Source organism: Colletotrichum siamense, assembly GCF_013390195.1.
Source record: "Colletotrichum siamense strain Cg363 chromosome Unknown KSG_Cg363_contig05, whole genome shotgun sequence".
Classification (NCBI taxonomy): domain Eukaryota; kingdom Fungi; phylum Ascomycota; class Sordariomycetes; order Glomerellales; family Glomerellaceae; genus Colletotrichum; species Colletotrichum siamense.
Genome location: NW_023501018.1, coordinates 1,651,484 through 1,674,980, shown reverse-complemented (window position 1 = coordinate 1,674,980; position 23,497 = coordinate 1,651,484). Strand labels below are relative to the sequence as shown.

At 53.3% G+C, this 23,497-nt stretch overlaps 5 protein-coding genes across 5 annotated transcripts; 1 reads left to right on the top strand and 4 right to left on the bottom strand.

The window, feature by feature from the left end:
- Nucleotides 1-1,998: 1,998 nt before the first annotated feature.
- CGCS363_v008063 (putative DNA primase large subunit) lies at nucleotides 1,999-3,669 on the bottom strand (the record flags this gene model as incomplete). The annotated part of the gene is made up of 4 exons (XM_036639912.1): nucleotides 1,999-2,161; nucleotides 2,233-2,840; nucleotides 2,888-3,432; nucleotides 3,480-3,669. 4 exons carry the CDS (start codon nucleotides 3,667-3,669, stop codon nucleotides 1,999-2,001), a joined length of 1,506 nt encoding a protein of 501 aa, XP_036495183.1.
- A 926-nt stretch (nucleotides 3,670-4,595) lies between these two features.
- CGCS363_v008062 (uncharacterized protein) lies at nucleotides 4,596-7,767 on the top strand (the record flags this gene model as incomplete). The annotated part of the gene is made up of 5 exons (XM_036639911.1): nucleotides 4,596-4,774; nucleotides 5,029-6,549; nucleotides 6,612-7,129; nucleotides 7,180-7,444; nucleotides 7,503-7,767. 5 exons carry the CDS (start codon nucleotides 4,596-4,598, stop codon nucleotides 7,765-7,767), a joined length of 2,748 nt encoding a protein of 915 aa, XP_036494136.1.
- Nucleotides 7,768-8,767: 1,000 nt separating this feature from the next.
- CGCS363_v008061 (uncharacterized protein) lies at nucleotides 8,768-9,517 on the bottom strand (the record flags this gene model as incomplete). Its single annotated transcript, XM_036639910.1, has 1 exon — nucleotides 8,768-9,517. One exon carries the CDS (start codon nucleotides 9,515-9,517, stop codon nucleotides 8,768-8,770), a length of 750 nt encoding a protein of 249 aa, XP_036494134.1.
- An 829-nt stretch (nucleotides 9,518-10,346) lies between these two features.
- Nucleotides 10,347-13,607, bottom strand: CGCS363_v008060 (uncharacterized protein; the record flags this gene model as incomplete). Its single annotated transcript, XM_036639909.1, has 6 exons — nucleotides 10,347-10,556; nucleotides 11,103-11,806; nucleotides 11,868-12,085; nucleotides 12,147-12,265; nucleotides 12,317-12,389; nucleotides 13,171-13,607. The coding sequence occupies 6 exons, from the start codon at nucleotides 13,605-13,607 to the stop codon at nucleotides 10,347-10,349; spliced, it is 1,761 nt and encodes a 586-aa protein (XP_036494133.1).
- Nucleotides 13,608-19,567: 5,960 nt separating this feature from the next.
- On the bottom strand, nucleotides 19,568-22,219 carry CGCS363_v008059 (uncharacterized protein; the record flags this gene model as incomplete). Its single annotated transcript, XM_036639908.1, has 3 exons — nucleotides 19,568-20,840; nucleotides 20,889-21,109; nucleotides 21,158-22,219. 3 exons carry the CDS (start codon nucleotides 22,217-22,219, stop codon nucleotides 19,568-19,570), a joined length of 2,556 nt encoding a protein of 851 aa, XP_036494391.1.
- Between the last annotated feature and the right edge of the window lie 1,278 nt (nucleotides 22,220-23,497).

The window sequence follows — 23,497 nt, the reverse complement described above, 5'->3', positions numbered from 1 at the left end:
CAAGGCCCAGCCCGCGCCCGCACCCGTCCATCGCGAGAGCAGAGCACAACGGTCGACCAGGGGCCAGGAGGAACACCAAGGCCCATGCAAAAGGGTCTAGACCACCCCTGGCCCGAGTTCCCTCCAAAACCTGGCCTGGGCCCTGGAGAGATTTTGACGGTGGTCTAGACCGGCCGACGACCGCGGCAGACAACGCCCTGGCTGGGGAAGTTGGAACTGGGGAAAGTGATGGAACCTTCGGGCACCGCTCATCGTAGGCTTGCCTTCCAGTAGGTTGGGTTTTTTTCAATTTCCCGAAATTGCCCTCAGCTGGTTGAGGTTCTAGAAAAATCTGTGAAGGGGAGTGAGAGACATGTGCTCGCTGTTGATGGCATACTGCAGGACACTCACCACTCATCACGCGCGCGCAACACCAACACCCAGACGTGAGCCCACATCCTGCAAGATGCGAATGCCCTCTCTTCAGCCGTCACCTTTGCACAAAAGGCGTGTAATTAGGCGCAGCCCTCATCTCCGCCGCCCAACAAACCCATCGTCCCATCAGCTCACTTACACGCGCACGGGTGATCGCAGCCTCCCATTCCAGCCCTCCGCCATCGCAGACACGGCTTCAAAGCCATCCAATGCGAAAAAAACTTCACACAATCTCCCCGCATGATTTCCTTTCCGATGGCCTGAGAGCGCACGCGCGCAACACGCGCCTGTCGCAAAAGCGCCATGCGAGCCAACAGATTCCACCGCAATCGCTCGATTCGAGCGCCAAGAACATAGAATCAATCTCCAACCGCGCCTCAACGTTTCTTCGGATGAAAAAAGTGCCGCAGTGCAAGGCACGGGAGAAGCAGGAAGGCAGGCCACAGACAACAAAGACTCCCGTGATGTGCATCACCTGCCCAAAGCCGAGACCTTCCGTCTGCACCGCTGCTGCTGCTGCTGCTCTCCCTTGCCGTCTTGAAAGTCCGTGTAACTCAGCAGCGTGTGCATTTCCGCCGTATCCTCCTCGGTGTTTCTCGCGAGCGAGCCAATACCCAGACATGCCGCCTCAAACACACAACTCCACGCAAACTCCCCTCACCCATCCGAGGTCCTTGGCTGCCTCCGCCCAGACGGCAAAGACAAAATCCTCTCTCAACAGAAACGGCCCGTCTCCAGCCTCCTCATCCCTTCCCTTCCTCTTCCCCAAAGGCAAAGGGCCGCGGCTCAGTCCGTCCGTCCGTTTCGCCTACACCGTCCGCGGAATGAAACTCCAAATCTGCCGCCCGCCGAAGCCGAGGTGTTGCAAAAGGTTCAGAACGAAATAAAGACAAGCCTCCCGAGGTACGAAACCGAACGAAACGGCACCCCGATCGATGTACGGCGGATCCCACCTTGGCACTCCCCTTTGTGTGTCTGTCTGTTTCTCTCCCTCCGCGGCCGACGGAAAGTCCAGATCTCCTGCGACGTGCCGGTTCCGAAGGGACCATGCGGGAAACAATTGGCAGCTTGGCGCTTTTCTCTTCCTTTCTTCTTCCTTCAAATTTTGAGGTGAAACAAGACACGAGCACGTGGAAAATGTCAAATGCCCGCAAGGAACATGCCTCGTGAGAAACTCATTAAAACAACTCAAAGTACGCACAGTCGACTTTGTCCTTGCTCCGTCAGAAAAAAACATGTTGCTGCTGCATATACACCCCTCCAAATCCTGAACGCCGAATTATACTCATGGTCCGTGAGAGAGACGGAACCAAGCTGCTGGCTGCCTCTTGTATGTTCTTAAGTGTAATCCTGCGAGACATTTGCCCAGTGTTTTATCCAACGCCTCCCAAAAAGGTCCAGACCGTCGTGGAACCCGCCCTTCATCAAGCCACCCTTCATTAGTCAAGCCCAAATGCAAGCCTGCCGTTCCTCCCCCACGGAGCCAGGCAGAGCTTATTCAAAGCTTCATCAAAGCTTGAGGAACCAGGAGCTTGTGGCATTCTGAGCCGTCTCATGACCCTTGCCCTGCATGCCTTACTCTGTTCACTCCTCCATCTTGACGTCCGCCTGCTTGTCGAGGTTCTTGAGCAGGTAGCTGCGCTTAAAGTATTCGTTAGGGTGCACAATGGTCTCGAGTTGTGCAGAAGTGAAGACGCCCTCGTCTTTTGCCTTTTTGAGTTCTTGCTTGTGCAGGTGCTCGAACACGCTAGGGATGTGTTAGTCAGAGTGAATGGAGCGGCTGACCAGCCGTAGGGCTGGCTGAGGGTAGACACATACCGATTACACGCCATGTGAAACTTTTGGTTTTCTTTATCCTCCTTGACTCCGTTCAAAGTGGCCCGGTCGCTCACGCCCATGGCTTGTACCAGCGTCGTGAGGTTCTCGAGGTTAAAGTGGCGGTAGGGGCAGCCGTGGGCCTCGCCTGGGCCGGGAGGGTGTTCGGTCAGAATCTTTTGGCAGCTGAATGGGCTGTAACCGCCGCCGCGGCGGTTCGAGTCGCCTCCGACGTCGCCGTAGACGTGGCGCACGTTGTAGCGGTATTCCTTGTTGAAGGTGTCGTCGGTGATGTTGCGGAAGCCCTGGCGCCAGAAGACCAGGCACTCCTCGAGGTTCAGGCCGATGCCCTTGAGGAACAGAGTGTACTGCAGACGGCCGTAGTGTTTGAGGTGGGCATCGCGGCGGAGAGAGCGGTGGAGGTGGGACATGCAGGCCGGGAAGTGCTGGGCGAGGTTGTCGATGTTGCGGGCGGTGATCTCGGCGCCGACGGGGGCTCCCGTGTTGGAGCTGTAGGAGCTGTCGGGGGTGATGAAGTTCTTGGAGAGATGGTCGAGGATCGGGGTGAGGCGGTCGTCCTCGTCGAGACGGGGCAGGGCGCGGGCCGTGAGCTGTTGACGTTAGTCTTTGTCTCCCTCTTGATGTCGGTGATGCATACCTCAAGCTGTCTCTCCAGCCTGGAGACGAATTCGCCAACGACCATGCTGGCCTGTTCCCTCCCAGGTACGAATGCCTTGCCCTTCTTCAAAAACACCTTGCGCTGCTCCACGAGTTCCGGTACACGGTCCCAGTCGACCTTGAACCAGTCGTCGTCCTCCATGGCGTTGGCGCCTCGCGTGCGTGACATGGACTTCAGCTCTTGAGCGTACGTTGTCTTCTCCTCTTCCGTGACAGTCTCCCACCAGTCAAGACTCAGGCTCTTTACGAAGGCAGTACGTTCCCTCAGGTCGTCACTGTTTAGCCGCAGGCGGAAGAGCATGGTCTCTACACGGACGAAGCGGCGGCGGAGGTCTTCTGTCCTCGAGAAGGCCAGGCGCAGAATAAAGTGGCTGTAGTGATCTTTTTGGCGTTGTGAGAAGAGCTTCGGCGAGTGTGACATGTTCGATTCGAGGGGAAGGTACTTGTCGAGCAGCGGCTTCATGTGGTTCGCGACTTCTTGGGGAGACTTGTTGCGGAAGGCGCAGGCTTCGAGCTCGGCGAGGACTGGACATGTTAGCAGGCGGTATGGATCGGTCAAGCACAGGACGCACTCCTTAGGCGGTCAATGGCCCATTGTTCAAACTGCTCGAGGGTGATGTCTGCCGTGGGCGCATCGGCGTAGAAGTTGAGGCGGTGGGGGTACTCGGCCTCCTTGTACGTGGGCGACGCGAACTGCTTCTTGCGATGGTCGAGGACATTGCGCCGCTTGGGGTCGATCCGGTTGTAGTCTTGTTTCAACATCTTGAGGTTATCTGGGCATGTGGGTTGGCGAGGATGACGACGGGTTCTGGTGGTGGTGAGGAGAGAAATGTTGCGTCTGGCTGGGGTGTCGGCGTCGCAGGGGACGCGTCGAGCGCGTCGTGGGGACAATTCAATTAAGAGGCGTCGGCCAATGGGAGCAGGCCGAATTCAATGGTGGAGACGTGCACTGAAGATGAGTCAGCATATTGGTACGTACCTGCTCCTCCAGATGAACCAGTGTTGAAGCTGTTTCTTTCCATGTGAATATCATCCTGTTTCCCTCTCCCTACCATATTTTTACAGGTCATTCTCTTTTCATGAGACCCCCAATGTCATAGTAAACAAACAAAATCAGATCAATGGATCGCCGCATCAAGCAATCACCTGAACAGAGATGCATGCCGACACGCTCCATCAGTGTTCCTAATCTCGGTGTGAACATGCTTAAACTCCAGGCAGCCAAGGGCGCCCATCCCGAGAACCCAGCTGCTTCATCCGGAACGATCTCGTATAGTTCCGTCAACGAATAGCCAGCCATCAGTCCCTTCCGTCGCGAATATGCAGGACATCACGTTTTTCTCTCAGTGCGTACCGACGCATACCGAGCGATCCCCAGACGGCCCAACCAGAGCCCCAGGCCGCTAAGCCGGTGCCCCGCGTGACCTGCCCGCCGATTCCTAAATCTCGTGGCCCCACCACACCTCCGGGGGCCCCTTTCATGTCAGCCTCAGCGCCGGACCGCTCCAGGCAGCCTTTTTCAACCCCGTCTCCCGGCTTCTTCACGCACAATTCACGGCACCGAACCTGATCCTGTTCTATCGCTTTGTGATATGCACTCCTCCTTCGTCCACTAATTTGACGTAAACCCTACCGTTATCATCCTTGGAACCCCGTTCTAGACACCAATGCCGCCTTAGGCTTTCGAGATGGCTTCCCTGTCATCTCTCGGCCTCAACCTGCGTCTTGCCGACATTGATGAGAACCTGAAATCTCACTCAAGTGCTCTCTCATGGCCTATAAACGGGACAGGAGGGAGTGCCTCTCGACGAACCCACGACTTCATTGATGACGTTCCCTGTTTCGCTTACAATGAAGTATTTGAAAGGTACGCAAATAGCTATTCATAACTTGCGGTCTCGGAGGATTTGATTCCCGCAACTTTTTTTGGGTGTGTCATGCACACTTTGAGCGGATGAGAATAGCAGAAACTGGCCTGTTACACCTTCAAACTGCTTTGGGATCTGCAAGTGCCGGAGTTGAGACCTCACCTCCAACATCTGCCGCCGTTGCAGCGTCACTGATGCGCAGTCCGGCTCGACGGCTCGGCATCCCAGCCACAAACTGACAGCTTGGCAACAGCGGCGAAATCTTCCAAGCCGTCTCACCCGGCTCAGGCATCTACCTGCCTCTCCACTCCTCCCCATGCCCACAACCGGCATTCACTCTCTCCAAGTCTAGGCCGGCCAAGACCATAGAGCTCGACGTCCACAGTCTGTCTCTCTTGCAGTCTCTCGCCATCGCCATCCCATCCCCTTTCGACTTTGCTTCCCTCTTGGCCAACTATAACACCCTCAAGTCTCATTTGCAGCACCTCGAGTCCATCTCACCAAACCACCCCACCACTATCGAGCTACGCCTTCTCATCCGAGATCTGCTCTTGGACAGGGCCCTCTATGCCGGTGTTGGTGTTCAACTCCACCCGTCACAAGGGCTGTTAACTATCAACCAGCTTCATGATATGCACCAGAGGAGCGTCGACGCCGGCCTGGATGACCTAGACTCCTGTTTCTCCCTCGGACTCATCCCTGACATAGTCCCCGACCACTATCTCGAAGCCCTGAGCTCGAGATTTACCGAACTCGCCCTTGCCGGTGACCTTTCATCATTGCATGAGCTGTGCGAGCCAGTCGTGCGCTCCGGCGAGATCGAATGGCAGACGAGTCCAGACCTGCTGCTGAAGCTACTAGACTGTGGCCGTCTGGACATCTACCGCTACGTTCTGGACCTCGCGTCACGGACCAAGGACAAACAAGACAGCCAGCAAGGGCCATGTCTCGCGGACATAACCCACGACGCCCTGCATGTAGCAATCCGGCTCGGTCATTCAGAGCACGTCGGCGGGCTCCTCCAACAAGGGGCCACTTTCTTGGGTGTCTACCAGGGCGAGGAGGCCGGCAGCGGTGTTGTTCTCACTCCCCTTTCGGCTGCTGCCTTTTGGGGCCAGGCCGACATTGTGCGCTTGATTCTGAGCCATAACATCATGGCCGATGGTGCGCAAGAGGCTGCTGCGATTGCGCTTTTCAACGACGACACGGAGATCATGCAGATTCTCTTGTCATCCGGTGTCACCAACCCGCCAGCAGAACTCCTACCGGAGGACACTGTCAACTCGTTCGCAGAGCTTAGTCTCATGGACCATTATGCTGGTTTCACGGTGAGCAAGCCAGACGCCGTTGAGTCCGCCGCGGGGTTCTCTTCTGGGGACGAGGCCCTCTCGCCGTACCCGTTGGTCAACCAAAGCATGTCAACATCAACCGAAAGGCCCCTCCGGCGACCGATGTCGAATCTACGGAACGAACCCGTGCAGCTCAAAGGCTCGCGACGTCAGAGACACTTGCTTGGTCGCGATCTTGTCACGAGCATGCACGAATTGTGCTCCAAGCTACGGGACGTATGTAACCGCTCGACTTACGACGAGTTGAGAGACTTGGAAGACGAGTACATGGATGGCGACGGCGTTTGGTATCGTGGCATCAGTGTCTTCCGTGGCCTTATGCAAGACAGCCCGCCGTCGGCTTTGGGCGAGGTTGTCGACTCGCTGTTGGTGGGAAATGCTATTTGCCTTACCTTTTTCAAGAATGACGCGGCCATCTTCAACCAGTACGTTGACAATGCTGGGCAAAGCTAATGCCTTAAAGTGATAGACGCTGATATAAATGTAGATTCTGCAACGACATTGGTAAATGGCGCTCAGTTCTGCCCATCTCGTCTCTTATACCGTTCGACGAGGTTGCACACGAAATGTGGGAGTTCATTCCCGCAGACGAGCCATCATGCGACCTTGACCTCGGCAACCTACACCACTTCCAAGGACTCGTCCAAGGCCTTCTGGCGCTTGAGAGACGAAGGGAAGCTGCACCATCGCGAAGCTCCGCTTCTGGAAGTAGACTTGCCGCCATTCAGAGGGCGTTCGAGACGCATGAGAGCCGGCAAGGGGTCGCCCAAGGCCAGGCCATCCCAGGTCGGTCTCCACCGCGGTCTGCAGCTCATTCGACCTCATCGACGCAACAAGACGACTTCATGTGGGCAGACTTCCTCCACATGGACCGCTTTGAGGAGATGGCGAGAGGAGGGTCAAGAACGCCGCCTGCACTCCCGAACAGCTGGGAAGATGCGCTGTCCTCGACCATGATGCTGTTGGCCTCGGTCGCATTCTCTGTCGTTCTCTCTTTGGTGATCGGTGAGCGAAACTCAACTTCCTTGATAGCCACAGAGCTAACAATGTTGCAGGTCTTCACGGCTCGACAACCCGCATTCTTCAAACAATCTCCGGGACCCTTCCCGGATACGCCCGTTCATATACCCTGCTGGCAGAGTACCTCGCGATGCACAATGTCCTCGTCACCCCCAAGCCAGACCCTTTTCAATCAGCCACTCCATCCATCGTCCCACCATCACCTGCATACGGGTCAGAAGCCGGCATCACCCCGAACAGCAGCTTCTCTTCCTTGAACACGCTAGGAATGCGCCGCAACGTCTCGTCATCCAGCATCAGGTATGTTCTCATCGTCGGATTTGTTACCCCGCCCGAACAGCGCTGACAGTCTCTGCAGTAGCATCGCCTCAACAGCCTCCAGGCAGTCGTCGCGCGACCACATGGCTCGGGGTGGTAGGCTGCCGTGCCCGACGCCGCAGTGCACCAAGACGTTTTCCAGCGTCAGCAACCGCAACAAGCACATCCGCGAGGGGTGTGCGTTCACGCGCGAGAAGAGACAACCTTACCAGTGCAGGAACTTTCCTTGCACGAAACAGTTGACCACAAAATGGTACAGAGACACTCATGAGAGAGAGCGGTGCCGGTTTAGGCAAGCGGAGTAATACCGGGATGGGTTCTGCATTGGCGTTGGGGTGGAGCGATTGTCATGCATTTGGCAGCGCAGCAAAGACTGTGCGTTCACGAGGGGAACGATTGGTTTTCTTCTGAGGCTTGAAGCACTTAATGAACTTAAATGAATACAATTGAAAGGCGCCTACGACTTATGCCTTTTCGGCTTGAGACCGCTAAATTTTCCTGTGTCTAAACGACTAGATTTCCTGTGTGCCGGGTAACTTTGACAAGGACGACGATGGAGGACGACGATGGAGGACGACGATGGAGGACGACGATGGAGGACGACGATGGAGGACGACGATAGACGACGACGATAGACGACGACGATAGACGACGGTAGAGGACGACGGCAGAGGACAACGATAGAGGATGACGATAGAGGATAACGACAGAGGACGACGGCAGAGGACAACGACAGAGGACGACAACAGAGGACAACGACAGAGGACAACGACAGAGGACGACGACAGAGGACGACGACAGAGGAGGAGGACGACGACGATAGATGACAACGACGATAGATGACAACGACGATAGATGACAACGACGATAGACGACAACAATAGTAGTAATAATAGTAGTAACAACAGCAGTAACAATAATAGCGACTTTACCGCAAACAACAGTCGCAAGAACAGGAAAAATAGTCGCTGTAGCATAGGGGAAATAGGGGGGCCATTCGGCTTGGACTGCGCGTTAGTGTTTGTGGACATTCCGCCGACTTGCCGCCCCACTTTCCCGTACAAGGTTCATGTAGTGCAAACTTTGCGCTTTTCACATCAGCAAATCCTCGATAGTCTAGTGGTGAGGATATCGGCTTGTCATCGAACACAATGCGCCGGGGACCGGGGTTCAATTCCCCGTCGAGGAGTTTCTTTTGCTTTTTGTTGCTAATACGTTCTCTATTCGATCTTCTCGCGCAAGCTTTTGCCTCTACTTTTTTATCAACGTCTCTTTTTCCATCGCTGCCTAGCACTAGATGCACCCTCACGGGTTTTCGACCGCTGCTAACCTGTACTTGTCCGAAAACATCGGCGCCCACATCCTCTCCATGAAGAATCCAATCTCAGGGTTGCTCGAGTTCGCCTTCTCAAACTCATCCAGCGCTTTCTGATAAACAACCCTCGGAAGCCTTTGAATCGTCTCCCGCCTCACGGCAAATGTGCCGCCGTGCATCGCCCTGATCGCAGGTGGGTGCCGGCTGCCGACCACCCTAGTCCAGAACTGCCCGGGCGTGTACGGCGCCAGCGCCAGCGTCTTCTTCTGGCTCTCCGTGATCCAGAGCGCCTGCTTGGAGCTGTTCCAGTCAATCTTGGTCCAGTCCGCGACGTCATGAAACAAAGTCGGGTTGAAGGGCGTGACGTCGTCGGCGGGGACCTGCAGCGCTTTCTCGATCATCTGGTCCGGGGTCGTGGCGGCGGGCGCGAGGAGATCGAAGGGGTCCGCCTGGGTGAAGATCATGACGTCGTCGAGGGTGTCGTAGTTTGTGGCGATGTGGAAGAGGTGCGTGTGGCCTTCGCGGCCAATGTTGGGGAGCGGGACGTAGGAGCGGAAGGAGGAGTGCTGGATTATGTCGTTTTCCTGCGGTACGTTGCCTTTGGCGTAGATTGTGGTGAGATTGGAATGCGGCGCCCAGGGATCGAGGGGTTCTTTGAAGCGGGCGACGACGATGCCGAGTTTCCCTGGCGCGGCCGCGGCCAGGGTCGCGAGGAGCAGGGTGAGAGTGAGGGCGACCATTGCGAGTGACGCTTGGTGATGTTGTGACTGAAGTTGGGTTGAGTTGGGAAAAGGAGGTGAGGGGAGGGGGAGTTGGGGTGGGCATTAATGTGATGAACTCCGTGAACTTTAATCTGTTGTGGTTGTTGCAAGGGGGTTTGAAAGAGTTCATCCCACCGGTAAACCTTCACCGGCGGTAATGTTACGATCCGAAGCTCAAGCCATGTAGCAATCTCGGTCAAGCAAGTCTGTAAGATCGCATACCGAGAGCTTCGGACATAATCGTCGTTTGAAAGAGCCACCACCTTGAGTTGCGTGCGAATAACGAAGTATTTCGGATAAAAGCTTGCCACAAACTCCATACAGGTGGGCGCTGCCGAAGACAAAGGAGAACGTCAATCAAGTCCACTCTTTGCAGGAACGACCACGGGAATCAAAGCAATATCATCCATGCAGAGGTCTGGAGACAATATGTCAAAGTATCGGGAAAGCATGAGAACACCCATAGGGACTTTCCTTTTGAGATTGGCCATCCGGGCAAATAGAAGGCATAGACGACGACGGGGACGATGGCGGAAACGATTGCCTGAACGATGACAGGCAAGATGATCCGGAAAGCCGAGGTAAAGACGATGTCAAAGACGACGGCGGCGATAGGGATGACAATAACACGAAGAGCGAGAGTAAGCGCTTTGGAGAAGGAAGCAGGGATGAAACTATTGAAAATAGAAAATGACTATTAGAGATCTCATGGGCAGTTCTCCACCCGACTAGACAGAAGTGTCTGCCCCGATGGCAAAACTCTTACTTATTCCTTGAGTCCGTGTTCTCACAAGGATATGAGCACTGATTATACCTCAAGATGAACACCGGTATCGACCATTGCCTTAATGTCCTCATCCGGTATTGGATCTTTCTCCGCATCTATTTCGTCCATTCGATTGTTCCACCATTTCCAGAAGTCACGAAAGGACTGAGGCCTGTCCCGTAGCCTTGACTTGAATTCGATCATGAGTTCCTCCAAAGCTTTTACTAAATATTCGTCCTCCTCTTGAATTTCCTTGACTTCCACAGGATCCATTAGTATGACAAGGGGAGCTCGTGACTCTAGCCTCTCGAAGGGACATGGAAACAAAACATGTGTACAGCAGGTATGACGCATTCCCAGCCTATCGAAGGTGCACACTCGAACAAAGGCTGCCTGAACATTGTATTCCTGCTTAGAGAAGAAGTCGAGTACCATGTTCAAGTCTTCCAATGACGGCCTAATTCTAGGTGACAGTTTATACTGAGGCCCGTACCATGTCTTCGTATACAAAGAGGTTGAGCCGCAGCCCCCAGGCGAACAGTAGCATTGGCAGGGGTCTCGACACACCTCTGAGAGTATTCTTCGCAGTAGTAGAGTATACTGGGACTGAATTGAAGAACCAGCCATATCTATGTGCTGTCTGAATGCTGTGTGATCTCCCAAAATGCTCGCGACGCGATGTACTGCACGAAATTCGAGATAGTCTGGAGGAGGAACTGTTGACGACGATGGTGAAATATTGGGGATGACTGCAAGCAAATTGGCTTGTTTTTGACAGAACCAGTTGATAAGTCTTACGTAACGGCGAAAACTGAAATTGTCGACGATCATGAGTGGTGTATATCCATTCCAGAAGGAATCAATGCTGTCGAAACCGGCATTGAACAAAGCTTCTGCCAGGATGTCGTCCATATAGCGCGCATGATACAAGGAGCCAGGCCTTACATTCTCGAATATTGCTGGCGTGCGGACCAGGTTGAGCTTAAAAGACTCCACAACTTCAAATGCGGTGTCTTTGAGAAACGTCATGTTCCGCAGGTCGAGACGAATCAGTTCTGATTCGGGAAGGTGTTCGAGAGCGTGCCGAAGCATTTCTGTTCTGCGGTCCACAAGAACCCTCGTCAGAAGGTCGTAAGTCCCCTTCCGCCTCTCTCTGGTGCGCTCAACGTCGAGGAAGGGAACATAAACAGACGTATCCTCCAGATTAACCGTCGCATTCTGCTCAAGAAAAAGCGCAACCGACTCGGTATTGGCCCAGTAAATGGCATATTGCAGCGGTGTGTGACCCGCCGAGTCTGTCGCATCAATGAGAGATGCGCATGCATCCTTGGCCAATTCGAACAGTATTGCCAAGCCTTGGGGCCAGTAAACGGAGATATGTAACGGCGTCTGCTCGTGATGGCCCCTTTCAAACATGTACTCCGATGACTGACCTAGTAGCTGGCGAACCTCAACTTCTGATCTTCGAATCAAAGCCGATGACAACTCGCCATAATCGAAGCCTTTAGAATGTAAGCAGAAGAATCCAGGCTCGCGAGTTAAAAGCACCTTTTTCATACATACAGTGCAAGGCGCCCCCCAAAAAAGGGAAGAGACCTAGTAGTGCCCATGATGAGCAACGATCAAGCTCGAGCTTCTCTGAATAAACTGCGTTTAGCGACATTAGTTCTCGGGCGAAAAACCCTGAAACTTCGACGTAATCAGTGCTGTTGTTCGTTGTTGGCAGCAATCTTGGGCTTCCCATGAATTCGCGGCACAACAAAAACCAACGCAACGGGGTGCTTTGGAACTCGTCAGTTACTCCAAAAACTGACCATGTACTCGGGCACACCCTTCACTTACCCTCCCCTTCCATCTCCATTGATAGGAACCCCCATGGACACCAAGGCCGCCAAAAGCTTGACAAAGAGGTGAGCCTTGTAACTGGGCCATTCATAGGTCGAAAATAAGGAGCAAGCTCGCTGATTCAAAATTAATGGAACTTCACTATGTAAATTTCAGATGAAACGTACATGGAGAAGATTTTGGTCTGTATCCGTTATGTCTGTTGGCCAAGCTTCGTGATTCATGAAGAGCTGGTGCAGGCTTCTAATCATCAGCAATAATTTTGTCTCTGTCTCATTTTCTGTCATCTTGTCGTCAAAGCCTTTCAATGACTCTAGAATCTGAAATGCAGGACTGTCATGAGCAACAATTGCTGTCATTGTGAAGTTTGGTTGCACCTGGAAATTCCGTAGGAAGAATTGGGAATAGCGAACGCTGACCTTCCAACTTAAAAGGGTGCTGAAAATCCTTGCCTTGCCAGAAATCACTTGACCTCTCATGCTCAGGAAGGAAAGAGGACACTGTTCTTGATGTTCCAGTATGTCGAAGCTTCGAAAGCCAAATTGACTTCTTGTCATTTTGCATCTGCAATTGCAGCCGAGATTTGGGATCGTGCTTGGGTTGCACTTTCCAAGCTGTTGGTAGCTCCAGAAACGTGTTCCCTTTGCCCTGTTGATTCCATATACGGATCTTTCTGTGGATAGTCGGTCATGATGGAATGCATTGTCATCCGAGATGAAACCGTGCCGATCAACTCCCTGAACTATTGCCTGTTGTTCTTGGATATGAGGGTAGGCCATTTGTCCTTCCATTCTTTTAGAGCGTGCCAAAACCAATTGCTCAAGTTTGCTCAACTTTTCGTCTATGCTCTTATCCATGTGGGGTAGCAAAAAGGATATTTGATCCGCTGTTCTTTGTCCCTGCAACATGATAGCAGATGAGATCTTCGCAGCTTCTGAGACAGTAGTATGAAGAACTTCCATCGTGCGATCACTACCGAAATGTCAGAATGGCTCCACCCCTATTCGATGTTGGGACTTACTAGTTCATCAAAATCAAGCAGCTTGAAAGAGCCTTTTGAAATTGGAGCATCTGGGATCTGAGGCCATCGAACTTGTCCTTCTGAAACGGAAATTGGATTTGTCGTACAAATGCCTTACCCTGCTTCCTGAAGCTTGGAACAGCTTTCGGACGAGCATACTTGGTGTTGAGTGCTGCGAAGTCCTGCAGACACATGTTGCATGTAGCATGGCAATCTTCCAATGTCGTTGCTAGAGCTTGGTCAACCTCGGAATATGCCTTCATGCGGCTTTCGATCATGTCAAGAAAAGTTTCTAATTCTTTGGCGTGTCGACTAAGGGCGAGGATCTCGCTGTCTTTGCTCCGGTAGTTCCGACAATACGCATCAAGACCTTTGCAAACCTCGATGCCCAAAGATATAAGGCCAGCTACTCCGGCAGCTGCCGAGAAGGGATCCATGGCCAATTAATCGGCTATAATGACTGGAGCCACCCTCAACAACTTTCATGTATCGCAATCGATGTTAACCGCTGGTGGGTATACGAAATAATCAAGAAGCGTTTTCGAGCGAACCGCGACTGTTGAGAACAGCAGAGTAAAACTGCCAGTGATTGAATGTGAATTTCGGGGCAAGATGCTAAGCGCCTTCTATGAGGGGTAGGCGCCATTATGCATGTCAGCCAAAAGAAGTGCCTTGCCATCGTCGCCTACGGCACAGCCTGCTTGAAAAAGCCCTATCTGCATGGAGTACGTAGAGGGCCACGGCAATTGGCTGTCTAATTGTTCGAAGTGACATCACACTCCCAAGAGGCCGCAATTATCAGGCCAGGAGGAGAGTGGCTAGACAATCACCGGTCAGGCTTGTGTCTTCCCAACCCCGCCCACGGTAGCCAACGAGTCTTGGGATAACGCATGACGATCGATTTCATCGATTTTCGCTCAGTAGACTCCGAGGAAAATTATGCGGATAATCGGAAAAGAAACCTAGGCTTTGGTTAAGGGGTAGGACGGAGAAGTCTCTACAACAGCACGATTCTGAGCCCTCAACCCCCACAACGACCCACGCAACGCTCAACAACATGATTTCCGCGAGCCTCGTCACCCACCACGTCCACAACGACAGAACATCATCACAGCGCCGATGGTTTAGTGGTAAAATTCTCCGTTGCCATCAAGCAGCGTCGGGGAGCCGGGGGTTCGATTCCCCCTCGGCGCATCTTTTTGTCCCCCTGACGGCTCACGGCTTTCTTACTCAGTGAGGTCAATCTTTTTGTCACTTCCGACAATTGGAAAAAAACATTTAATCAAATTTGGAGGCCTGGAGAATAGTACCTATGTACTGTTTTGAAATTTCTGGTATTAATTGTATGCTTCTTCCGGTAGCTAAAGTGTTTCTCGGTGCCGCAGCGCGCATTCGCGTTGCGGCCCCGGCCAACCGCCCGGCCGCCTCATTGGCCGGCGATGCATCATAATGCAGTTGCAGGCCTCCCAAGAGTCAGCAGGCTTACGGCAAGGCTCGCTCATTGTCACACAGATACCCCGCGAGGAATGGTCTTATGCACCCTGGCTTACCATAAAAATGCCTCGTACTGCATTTTTGCCTCGTGTCACATAACCATCTCACGACCTCTTCACCACTACCACTACCATTTCCGAGGATATCATGGATCCTTTATCGTTGATCGCAAGCATAGCTGGTATATCCCAAGCCGGAGCCTCGCTCTCCAAGGCGATCTATGGACTCGTTTCCTCCGCTCGTGGCGCGCCGAAGGAGGTAGCCGACATCGCGCGGGGCATTGCGGACCTTTCAATCACCTTGGGCGAGCTACGACGAGTGCTTCGAGAGGGGACTTCTCTTTATCGGCGAAAGTTGCTGAGAAACATTCGCTCAGCAATGAAGAGAATCGCAAAGATTCATGGCTCCATCAGTGACCTGATAGACGTAGGAAGCGGGGTCGGACGTCTTAAATGGGCCTTCCGTCGGTCGACCAGTGTCCAGCTACTGTATCAGATCGAGGCACACAAGAGCGCAATCAACATGGTTCTGCAAACTATGATGCTCGCCGTGCAGATTCGTCTGGCAAATGAGTGAGTAACTGAGGTCATGGGTATCACGACGGATGAGCAGCTAACCAGAGCAAGGCTTACTCTGCCCGACAGTAGCCAAGAAACTGTGACAGAAGAAGAGATGAAATCCGACCGAGATCTCGCCCGTCACCAGGTTGAGAATACTGTTGAAGCCTCGTTCCAGTCTCTCCGGGAACTCACGACAGTCGCGACCCTTTCTACGGAAGAAACGGGCTCGAGCTCAGAAGATGAAAAACAAGACGAGTCAACTTCAACAGAAAGAGCGCAGAGTCAGTTGGTTTTATGGAATGGCGGTCAAAACGACACGGCGGCATGGCTGTACCGTACAGTCTTCTCATCATATGCAGAATCCTTGGAAGCAAACAGAGAGTTTGGATCCGACTCTCAGGAAGACTCTGAAGGCAGGGGATTGAAACATTCTGCTACTTCAACGGAACTCCAGCTAGCAAGCCTTGGAACAACTCTGCAGAAGTCTGCTGGACGTAAGGACGTTGTCAACGAGCTTCTAGCAGAATGGACGAACCTCACTGAAGACGAGATCCAAGGCGTGCAAAAAAAGGAACAGGCCAAAGAAGCCGCTCCTCTCGTACCAGCCATGCGGGAAGACAAGGAGGAGAACATATATTTGAAAGATGCTATGAGCAGAAGGTTCGTCTTTCCTTATAATAAAGCCAAAACGTGGAAGGTACGTCGTAGTTCTGGTTCTGGCCCTTTGCCAGTCGCTGCTTTTCGCTTGAGGTTTGCTGACTCTTGCCATTCTGATTTATAGGATGTACACAATCTGCTTAAAGAGGCATTCTTGCATGTGGATATTATTGGACCGCATGTTTCTGAGGGACACTTTGACCTCGTGTTGGACATCAAAGAGACAGTCATCGTGCTGCCTAGCCTGTGGAGTGATCTGGTCAGACCAGGCTCCCGCATCATCATGCTAATGTGGCCTTTCGATAATCCGAAGGTGCCGCAACGACCGAGACCCTCGTTACAATCGACAAAATTACCTCCGCCAGGGATGAAGCCTCCTCCTGCGCCGAATTCTTCTTCAGTAGGTCAGCCTCCTGGGGTCAATTCGGAGCGCCGAACGTCCCATGCTCCAACGAAGTCACCTGAGCCTGAGCCAAGCGCACCAAGGGCCAGTCAAAGCAGTTTCAACTTCGGAGGCATGGGATCCAAGAGTTCTAGTTTTTCACGCTCCGATGGGTTTCATTTTTCGTGCGCCGATGATATTTTCAGCGAATTTATGAGAAGCAGCAAATGAGACGTTATCGATGAAGCCAAAGCCGGTGTTTCGTGTTATAGGCTGGTTCAAAGTTCCGATCGCGGAGACAGTTACTAGATCACAAGGGTCCATGCTTTAGTGAAGGAATTGGCATCGTCCAAAGCATGTTTGTTCATATGCATGGTGTTCCTCCAAGCAGAACTTTCCATTGCATGCATCCCAAGAGGGTATACTGCGTCGGAAACTTTAGGCCCCTTATTTTTGCTATGGACTCCTTATTATTTCTTTGCCCTACACCTTTTGGGACCATACGCACGACAGTGACAACGATGACAGTAGTGTAATGACGGTAGCAAGGACTATAGTAATGACAGAGATGAGAGTTATACTAGAGGTGACGGCGACAACAATGATAAGGACGATGACATGGACGATAATGATCACTCTGCCGACACAGGAAAGCCAGGCGGTCTCGAAAGGGTGAGACAACGGGCATCGCAGATTGTAAAACAACGCATTATCAATGTGACCACCAAAGCCTCAAACTTGCCATCGATCACGATGTCCCATCCTCCCGGGACGTTCAACCACACCAAACACCTCGGACCGGCCTCGTCCCCACATCGGCATCCCACCCGTGCCAGGCCGCCTCTCAGCCCGAAAACTTGCCACCACCACCACCCCAATCAACCGGCAAACCCCGTAGCAATTCTCGCTCAATCAGTAATGAAACCACCAAAACCGCCCGCAGATCAATGCCCCATTTGCCAGTTGAAGAAAAGGCCCAGCCCAAGCCGATCGATCTCCCAGGACGACGCACACACACAACTCACTACTCACAAGTCACAAGTCACTAACTCAGCCCAGCTAGCAGCGCCAAGCGTGACCCAGCCCGCCGCCGGTGGTTGCCGGCGGGCGAAACTCCCCCGGAAGCAGCCGATGTCTAGGTGCTAGGTGCTTGGCCACTCACTCCGTGCTACGCAAAAATTCAGACGGGCGGCCGGCAGTCGAGAGTCAGGAATCAGGGGGAGACGGGACATGCGATTTGCCCGCGGAGATGGTTCCGTTAGATCCTGACTGGGTGAAGGGAGCTTTAGAGTTATGGATAGTTTTCATTTAGGATGGTCTCGGAGTGGTTGGAGGAATCAGGAATTTCCGCGGGCTTTGGGAGAGAAAGTTTGAGAGTTCATCTCATATCAATCTGCGCACGATCGTTTTTTTGCAGTGAAGGTATCTGTCAGAGCCTGGATGAACCCTCGTAAGTGACCCACGTCACATGTGCACAGACAGATAGACGAAGAGAAGGGAAAAAAGACGATTTGGCCGAGGTCTAGATGTCAAAAGATAAGATAGAGAATCAGAGACGAGCGAGAAAAAAAGGGATCAGTATGGACGGGGATCACCCTCTAAAAAAAGTAGTGCGAAGGAAAAAGGCTCGATCCCCGAAATGACAGAACAACGCTGAACATCTCGGTACCAAACATGCGCGCCAACTCGCGAGTCGCGATTTCGCCCATGTTGCCTTGCTTGCATCTCGTCATCCCGGGCGCATCTCACGCCAGCTGCTATTTCTCATTTTTATTTTGGCTCGTGCTGTGACACCCCTGCCATGCGAGGCGGTCGCGAATCAGCGCAATTCAATGCGTAAGAGGAACTGGACGTGAAGCGTGGGGAGCGCGTGGGAGAGAAGAGACAAAGAGGAAGGAGGACAATTGTTAGCATTTCAACGTCAATGTTGGAAGCGCACGTCAACTTGGGAGGCAACGTCGAGCCCCGGCTGTGCCCGGGATTTCCGGTCGGCAGGCTGGGAATTGATCAGTTTCCATTGTTTTGTTTCCTAGCACTGGAGGTGGTGTCTAGACTCTGCTCAACTCCGTCAACATGGACCCCTCAGTGGAGAGAGAGAAAGGCGCGCGCCGGGGCTGAACCCCTCCATCAACATTTTCTGGCAGCGATGCCCTGCAAAGGGGCCCAGTTTCGCGCTCCAACTTGGGCCGACGGCACTCCCGTTCCCCGCCTTGGCGACCGAACTGGCGGAAAAGACAGCATTGAGTCGGCATAGTTGACTCTTCCGACAATACCGCCGCCATGAGCTTCTGATGATGTTGTCAAGAAGCCTTGACGAGAACTGTTACTCGCAAAATATGGCGCTGAAAGACTGAGAAACCGAAAGCGACCTGACGTCCCAAAGCCAAGAGCCAGGCGAAGGAAAGCCAAGGAACATAAGCAGCTGAACGTGGTACCGTTCAGTCGTGGCATCAACTGAAAACCCACCACCCTTCCACTGCATCTGCATGTTGCTGGGTGCTGCATGCATACGGCCCAGGGACCGTCCGGAGTAGCCCATACGAATAGACGAAATAGACGAGAGGAAATGCTTGGGCAGAGTGGAAATCCCCTTATCGCGCCGCGGACAGGGCAATCGGAAATGTTCCCCTCAGCTCCGTGTCCGGGCCTGAAGGTGTGCAGATCAGCCTGATCAGGGCACTCGGTTCGGTTGGTTGGTTTCTTATCGCGTCAGATTCGGTTTGGCGTTGCTCATCCTCCCCACATCATCCTCGGTCTTTCAATCTCACTTCATCGCCAAACCTGTCGGCATCACCATTTGGTCCTTCATGTCGGGGGAATATCGTGTTTTCCAAAATTTGGTCGTTTCATCTCTCTCCGTTCATCTCATCCCTCCCGCCTCTCTCGTATCGTGGTATCGCGTCATCTTCCTCCTTCGCTGATCGATGCTATTGTACAATGTCATTCCAGAAATGCGTGTGCTCGCTGCTGTGTTGGAATCGGAAAACCCCAGACGCCGGCCATGATACACATTCATGACGTTATGCCCTGACCCAAATACTCCAAATATTTCCAATCCCTTCTCGCCCGCTTCTTGAGGTATCATTGATCCCATCCTGACAACCCGGGTAATCGCCTGCGCCTGTCGAAGTGGCGGTTGCTTTTTTTTGCGGCCGTCGCATCGTAGCATCTCTTGTCGTATTAATAAAATGAAAATATAAAAATAAAATAAAATGCCACTTGTCCGTGACTCGTAGGGGGTATATGTGTCGCTCGTTTTATCGCCTTCGAAGATGGGAAAATAATAGTTGCATGGTAGACGCCATTAGATGAGCGAGAACTTGGAGGGGGCCATGTGCCCCAAGGCTGCTGCCAAGGCGGAATGCGAATCGGGAGCGTGCTCCGTGTAATGCATATCCTCCTCGAAATACGGCAATACTTTGATGCCGCAATGTTGCTGAAAAAATTGCACACCAACGTCATATCGGTCTCTGCATCGTCTGTCCCACGGATCAACCTTCAATGGACTGTGAAAGCAGAATGTGTTGTGCTCCGCGCCGCGAACCGGGAAGACGAGGCCGGCGTCCTTCATCGTGTTCCACAGATCCAATGCCTCTAGTCGAGTCGTATCGCCGTTAGGCCACGCTGCCTGCAACAACTGCACCACAGCGTATCGAAGAGACAGGTCCTCCGCGCTACCCTGTCCGTATCGTCCAGCTATTTGTCGACGCATCGGCTGAAGCTCGGCGAGAAGCTTCTCGAGTCTTTCGGGGTTGGCATGGTTGTAAAAGATGGCAAGGTCGATCCATGTGCGGGCCACATAGGGGTGGCGTCTGCCATAGATAGCTTCGAGTTCTTCGGCAATGGTTGGGATGCAACCCCAAATGAGTTCGGAAAGCGTGATCGGACCGTGCTTCTGCTGGACTTCGTAAAGAGTTGAGAACGTCTGTCGGAGCGGATGAGATCGCTCAAAGTTGGTCGTCGAATAGGCCGCGAGGTACTTGCAAAGTGCAGTCATCATGCCGGCGTCACGGTGCACCATACCAAGTAGTAACTCCTTGATGCCCTGTGGCGACAGTTGCTTGAGATCCATCTCTAAGCGCTTGAATGCCCTCATCAGCAAGTGTCCGCCGGCATCGTGCTCGCCCATCTCGAATTTCTTGTTCGCGTCAGTAAACATGTCGCTCGATCCGGCGCCCCAAAGCATGATTGACGTCCATCCAATCTGCCGATCCGTCTCGACTTCGAACTGGCGACAGTGCAAGAAGGCCTTCCTCATGTTCGCAACAACTGTCTCCTGCGCTCTGACTAGATCTGGTGACTGCAGATAACCCGGAGCGGGCGGCGGTGTCGGGGTACGACATCGCACGTACGACGGAAGTTGAGCAGGCGTTTCGAAATCGACAAGATCGTACTCCGTCACTCCCTTGCGCTTGAGATACGTGCCCAGGTTGACCACTCTGCCGTTGCGTACGAATTCGGATACCTTGCCCTCGGCGTCGCGCTGAAACTTCATTGATAAAAGTCTTTTGACCTCGTCCTCGGTGTTGTTCTTGACAAATCCCCATTGCGAAAACCGTGTCTTGTACATCTTGGGCCTGTGATTGTGAGCATGAGTTTCAACATATAGAAGCCGACTGACGTACGTTGCCTGGAAGCCATACTGGTCAGCCATGATTTGCATGACTTCCTTCAGAGGCCGTCTTTCTTCCAAGTACAGTTGTTTGATGGTTAGTTTAAATGATTCCCATGCCTCGGCAGGCACCTGCTCGCGAGATGGTCGACTACCGGCGCCCGTCGAAGGCTTGGGTGTAGGCGCGACACTGGGGGCAACACTGGGTGCGACGCTTGGTTGTCGAGCTTGGCCCTGCACGACGTTAGAAAATAAGCTTTTGGCTGCCGTGTTGGCACATACCCGGAACGACGTGGGAGGTGGAGGGCCGAATGGTGTCTGCATTCCACTCGGGGTCGGGGGCACAAAGCTCGGGGCGGGCGTGGGTGCTGGGCTGAAGCTTGATGTCGCCGGGCTGAACGGTGTGGGTGCCGGGCTGAATGGGCCTGGACTGAAAGGTTGAGGGGGCGGACTGAAGGCATTCAGAGCATTCGGAGGAGGGCTGAATGTATTTTGCGGTGGACTAAAGGCATTTTGTGTTGAATTAAAATTGTTCTGTTGTGAGCCGAACGGATTTAACGAGTCAAAGTCGCTTGGCTGTGAGGTAAATGTATTTGACGATGAAGTCAGGTTGTTCTGCTGTGAGCTAAAAGCGTTCGCTGTTGAGGTCAGGTTGTTCTGCTGTGAGCTGAAGGCGTTCGCTGTTGAAGTCAGGTTGTTCTGCCGTGAGCTGAAAACGACTGGCTGAGGTTGAGCGGGTGGTTGAGGGGCAGGTTGAGACTGAGGTTGCGACTGCAAATGCAGCTGCTGTTGATGTTGAATTTGCTGTCGAGGTTGAGGTTGTAGTTGAGGTTGCGCGGCGGAGTTTGAAGGACCTGAACGATTGTTCCCATCACCGAATTGTTGGTCCGGCGTGAACAATGGAATGTTAGACGGTGCGCGACCCAACACAGGCTTGGTACTTCGTGGCACTGGTGGACGAAATGACTCCGGGGCACGAAAATAATTGGGCGTTGCTGGGCTGTTGACGACAGGACTTGTGATTCTACTCATGCCAGAAGAACTCATGTTTGTTGAGCTATGCATGCTGCCGTTCATGCTGCCAAAGTGTGCCGATGAAGGGCTCGTGACTGTCGGGCTTGCCACGGAACCCATCGGACTCATGACCTTGCTACTGCTAGGCGGTGCAGCGCGAATCCCCTCAAAACGAGCGATCAAGTTCGAGACACCAGGCCCGGCCGGGCTCAGTTCGTCAAGTTCCATGCCATCGTTCTGCTGTTCCTGCTGTTGCTGCTGAGGTGCGTGGCTCATCGAGGAGCCCATATTGAAGCGCGTCTGCTGCGCGCCCGGTGAAGCCCATTCCATGGTCGACGAGAAATCCCTCTGTGACTGTTGCTGATGCTGTTGCTGCGGAGGCGGACATGTCTGAGAAGAGCCGACCATGCCTTGCGGCATGCCAAACCTTGGCCATTGTTGGCCAGAGGTATTGAGAGTGAGGCCGTGTTGACTGCCCCCATATCCTGAACCTGAGGGAGCACCGCGGGGCCTGTCCCCAGAATGATTGAACATCTCGGCCGCGTCCCGTCCTCCGATAGAGCAGAGGACCGGACTGCGGGCTGATGAGTTCAAGACTCGGACGAGTCAAAGCTCCTCGGTAGGACAGGTGCCTCGTGTCGTCGAATGCGATTCATCCAAGAAGCCCAGCGCGTTGCCTGTGGCAAGGCAAGCATCAATTGCCGTGCGGTTGGAGGGGGTGCCACTGGACCTTCAAATGAAAGACGAGAGCGTGGGAGGAGACCAAACAAAAGTGCCCATGATCGTCGCCACATAAAAGAGAAGGTCTCTCTGGGTCTCTAGCTGCCAAGTTAAAAATAGAGCGGCAGAAGAGAAAGCGTCATGGTCCAGTGTGGTAACCGATGGGTTCGAAAAGATTAAAGAGTGAGTGAAGGGCCTGAGACGGTTGGACTGGCGCTGGTCGGGAAAGGTCAGGCTCTGGCTGCTCTGGCTTGACACGTCGGATTAGGACATGGACAGGAACAAAACCACTGGAAGAAAGGCGGGAGGACCTGGGCTGCGCTGGACTGGACGGGTCAAAACAGGCGGCGGACGGCAGGCAAAGTTGTCTCTCCTGCAGTCTGCGTCCACGGAGGAAGAGAGATATGGGGATCAGGGAGCCGTCAGTAGCTCGAGGAACGAAAAGGCAGACAGCAGCAAGCACACCAGGTCGTTTTGGTAGGGCTCTTCTCCGACACTCGACGAAGACCACTTTCCGCCGTTGCGCTGGTATTGGTCGGCGGTCGCCAAGTTCCCCCGTGTGGTGAAAGCTGCAGGCAAAAGTTCCTTCGCGTAATTTCCTCAACAAGGAAAGCGAGCGTGGCACATGGGTAGAACAAGCCCGTATCCCGTCCCCTCGGGGCTCTTTCCAGTGATAAGAGGGCCTCTCCAGCAACAGAGCAGCAGCTGGGTCCGTGGAGCTGCGCAAAGGGGGGGAAAGAAGCGTTACATGGCCAATGAAGTTCTGGTAGTCTAGCCGTCCGGGCGTCTTCTAAACGAATGGGGAACCATTCACGACCACTCTTGTTGCTTCGGAACGGGCGCTGGCTGGCAATTTGACCGAGAGGAGCAAGAGGAGATTGGGGGGAC